General features: G+C 35.4%; 1 protein-coding gene across 3 annotated transcripts in view; it reads right to left on the bottom strand.

The window, feature by feature from the left end:
* Positions 1-4,067, bottom strand: part of LOC103463103 (fibronectin type III domain-containing protein 7-like) — a 19,814-nt gene that overhangs the window by 6,825 nt on the left and 8,922 nt on the right. For all 3 annotated transcript variants that reach the window (XM_008406273.2, XM_008406274.2, XM_008406275.2), the window contains 3 exons: positions 3,305-3,562; positions 1,757-2,026; positions 742-996 (listed from right to left, as the gene is read on the bottom strand). In XM_008406273.2, the coding sequence (XP_008404495.1) occupies positions 742-996; positions 1,757-2,026; positions 3,305-3,562 (783 nt within the window). The remainder of the gene's footprint in view (positions 1-741; positions 997-1,756; positions 2,027-3,304; positions 3,563-4,067) is intronic.

Below are 4,067 nucleotides of genomic sequence, written 5' to 3' on the forward strand. Positions count from 1 at the left end.
CTTAAATGAATTATTGTCATTTTCGTCCTTGAAATACCAAAAATCTCCACTTAGCTTTTTAATTTGGTCTGTCTCTTCATGTAATCTTTAAATACGGAACGATTGATAATTTAATCAGTTATTCAGTATTTGAGTAGACATTTTACCAAATACTTTTTTACTCTTGAGTAATTTCTTGAATATTTACATTTTATTTTTACTGGAGTACAGCTTTTGCGTACTTTGGGACTCAATAATATGGAGATTTTTGGCAAGAATRTCAAACTCTGATTTAAATATTCTCATTGGTGTAGAATAAAACATTGTAAATTCTGATCCAAATCTAAAAGTAAAAATGTTAGAGTAACAATCTTTCCAGCTGCACAGAGGAAATATCTGTTCAAAAGCCAAACAACAGAAATGATCATAAACTGTCTGAAAAAAGAACAAATCAGAATCTTACGTCACGTTTCATGCATGTTTTTACATAAACTGCTTTTTTAAAACAATGAATAATGTTTCATACATTTAGTTTGATTAAAACCCAAGAGACGGACATTAATTCAATCCAAAAATAGTTCAATTTAATATAAAATAACACTTYAAGCTGCACATTCTCAATTTTACGAGTTTTTTTTGTGTGTAAATAATGTAGCAGAGTTACAATTATAACATCTTTAGTGATGAATAATAAATTCCTGTTTGGATCTGAAGACTTTCTGTGTTGCCTGCCAATCTGTCGCCGTGGAAACGGCCACCTACTGGAGGAGAATCCCCGATAGGTGCAGTTGGTCGCCCGTCCTGTGACGCTGAACGTCTCCACGGTAACGGTGTAGTTCGTCCCGCAGGTGATGCATCCCATGAGGCAGTGGGAGTCCTGGGTGTGGCAGCGGGCGTGGCCGCGCGGCGACGTCAGGGACGCGACGAAGGACTGCGCCGCCTTGGCGTGAGACCACGACACGTTGGACATGGCCTGAGTCACCTGGGCCACGGTCAGGTTCACCGGGCAGCAGGGGTCTGCAGCACAGGCAGCACATATATCCAGTTAGTTAGAAAAGAAAAACCATGTTTTTATTTAAAAACTTTAAATTATTATTGCATCGATGACATTTATGATGTTTGTTTCAGGTTTAGTTTCTAGTTCACTTGAAATAAGACAAAACTAACTTACAAGCAACACAAGAGCTTATTTACTTATTTTAAGCAATAATTCCTTTATATTGATGAAAACGTAACGGATCCACTGGCAGATTATTTCACTTATTTTATGGGAAAAATGTTTGGTTACAAGTTAAGTTATCTGCCAGTGGAAATGGGACTTTTTCATAAATGATTTACCTAAAACAAGCATCTTATTTCTTGCTTAAAAATATTTGTAATTTAATTTTGTCTTAGTTTACTACAACTGATAAAAACAAACTAAAACTGAACAATATTTAACTAATAAAACTGGCAAATACTCTCTATAAACTACAATTAACTGAATTAGACAAACAAAAAGTCACAATGGAATAAAACAAAAATATAATGAAAAACCCAAAACTATTAACACCTTGCTCGTTAAGATGTTTCAAATGTGCAGAAATTATTTTCCTTCTGGATATGACAATTTCCTGGTAGTATTATGTATAAAGATATTTAGTGTTACATTTTATAAAAACCAGACAGTGCCTTTCAAAACAGAACCTGGTGAGCATTTTTGAAACGTTGGATTCGCACGAAATGGTTAAATCACCAACAAAACCAGCTTTTCCAGGCCTTTTCCTCATCTTCTCACCTGTCTCCAGGAAGGTGGAGAAGCTGGGTAAGCTCCGCCCAGCGCCGCCGGTTGCCGTGACGCTGAACTCGTAGCTCGAGCCGCAGGGGAGTTGGGTGATGTCGCAGCCGTTTCCGCTGGTGGTGCAGGTTCGTCCGCCGTTTTGCACGTATTCACCGTGACTCTCTGCGCTCACGGTGTAATTCGCAGCCCTGTTGTTTGGTTTCCAGCTGACGCTGACAACGGAGGAGTTCTTTGGATCCAGAACCAGGTCTGTAGGCATGCAGGGAGCTGGAGGGGAAGAGAGGAAACGGAGAAACACACAAACAAAAAGATGCAAAAGTATTTTTATCTTGTTGTTGTTGTGCCAGATTATAGTGATAAAAAAACAAATTCTTCTCTAAGTTCTTAAAATTAAATAACACTGAACATTTTTCACATTGATCATTCCAGACAGGATTTCAAAATGGTTTTTGTGATTATTTGCAATCAAAATAACAGATTTGCTGGTGCTAATTTAGAAAGATTTGCAAGGAATTTTGCTATATTTGCTCTTATGTATGAAGGTAAATGTGACTTTTTGTAACTTTCCACATATCAAGTCAGACTGAGGCACAAAAACTAAAACACTGCCACCTGCAGGTGGGAGTTAACATGACTAACTCAATATTTTTGAGAAAAATTTACAATGAACTCAAATAAATTAGCACAAAAAAAATGAAAACATCTGTTAACTTTGTGTGAATTTTTGCGATTGTGTCAAATATTTAGATAAATATTCAAGTTAGCTTGCTAAATATGTAGCTATAAGCTAAACACACAACTTCAAACTAAACCATTATTTAGCAAGACAAATATTTAGCTCATAACTAAATATTTAGTTTGCATAGGTATTTAATAGGTATTTAATTTTATTTATTTATATTTAGTGGCTAAATATGAATATATAAATTGGTAAAAAATTTAGCTTGGTAAATATTTAGCATAGAGTTAAGTATTTAGCTTCAAACTAAATATTTAGTTAGCTAGTCAAATATTTAGCTCAAAACTAAATATTTTGTTAAATATTTCATTTAAACAGGCTAATATAAATATTTAGTGTATTAAATAAGTTAGCAAGCCAAATATTTAGCTCCAAGTTTAATATTTAGTTAGCAAAACATTTAACTGAAGCATACTAGATATTTAATACATTAAATATTTAAGTTAAGGGGCTAAATATTTTGCTTCAAACTAAATATTTAGCTTGCTAACTAACTGAAAAACTGGAGGGACTGATTGATGTAATTCGGCAGTGATAAAAACTGCTTCGCTGTGACTGATTAAATAATATCTAAGCACTTAACTGTTACCTTGAAGGCCTCATAAGAAGCTATAGTGAGCCGGTTTTAGGTTTGACACATTTTCTAGAGTCTTAAAAACAATTTCTAGAAGTCTCCAAATGGCATAAATACAATTAGGATTTTTCAGGAAATAAAAGAAATTGTCAGATAAGCATTTGGCTGTAAACGGAAAGCAAAAGTAAGACAAGCAAAACGTTATTATGAAAAGCAGCAGGTAAGACCTTACCTGTGTCTTTGGTGTGGGATTTACAGGCATGGTTGCACCCGCTGATTTCACTACAAGGCGTTATCGATACGGTGTAGGAGCTGTCGCAGSTGAGGTCGGAGAGGGCGCACACCGGAGCCGTGTCGTTACAGAGGACGACCTCCGAGTTGTCGGCCGCCCGGGTCTGGTACAGCTCTGCTCCCCGCGACGCGGTCCAGGTGATCTCCAGCGTGTCGGCGCTCACAGCAGAGACAGAGACGCTTTCTGGACAGCAGGGGRCTGAARCACACAGATTAACGATTCTAAACATGAATACATGATGTCATTTAGACGCACAATGTCAAAAAACTAACARCAATATTAGCCAGACAGAAAAAAATGTGGGTTCATTTATTGAAGTTATGTTTTAACCATTTTATTAATTCATTTGTAAGTTAAGAATTTCAAATTAAATATTTTATTAGCAAGCTAAATTTTAGTTTAGAAACCAAATATTAAGTTAGCTAACTAAATGTAATTAGAAAGCAAATTATTAGCTCCAAACTAAATATTTAATATATAAACTAAACAATTAGTTTATAGACAAAATATTTAGTTCAGAAACTAAATATTTAGATAACAAGCTGAATATTTAGCTCCAAATTAAATATTTAGTTTGTAAACTAAAAAGCTAACTAAATTTAATTAGCAAGCCAAATATTTAGCTTAAAACTAATTATGTAAACCATCCATCCATCCATCCATTTTCTTCCGCTTATCCGGGGTCGGGTCGCGGGGGCAGCAG

Source organism: Poecilia reticulata, linkage group LG4, assembly GCF_000633615.1.
Source record: "Poecilia reticulata strain Guanapo linkage group LG4, Guppy_female_1.0+MT, whole genome shotgun sequence".
Taxonomy (NCBI): domain Eukaryota; kingdom Metazoa; phylum Chordata; class Actinopteri; order Cyprinodontiformes; family Poeciliidae; genus Poecilia; species Poecilia reticulata.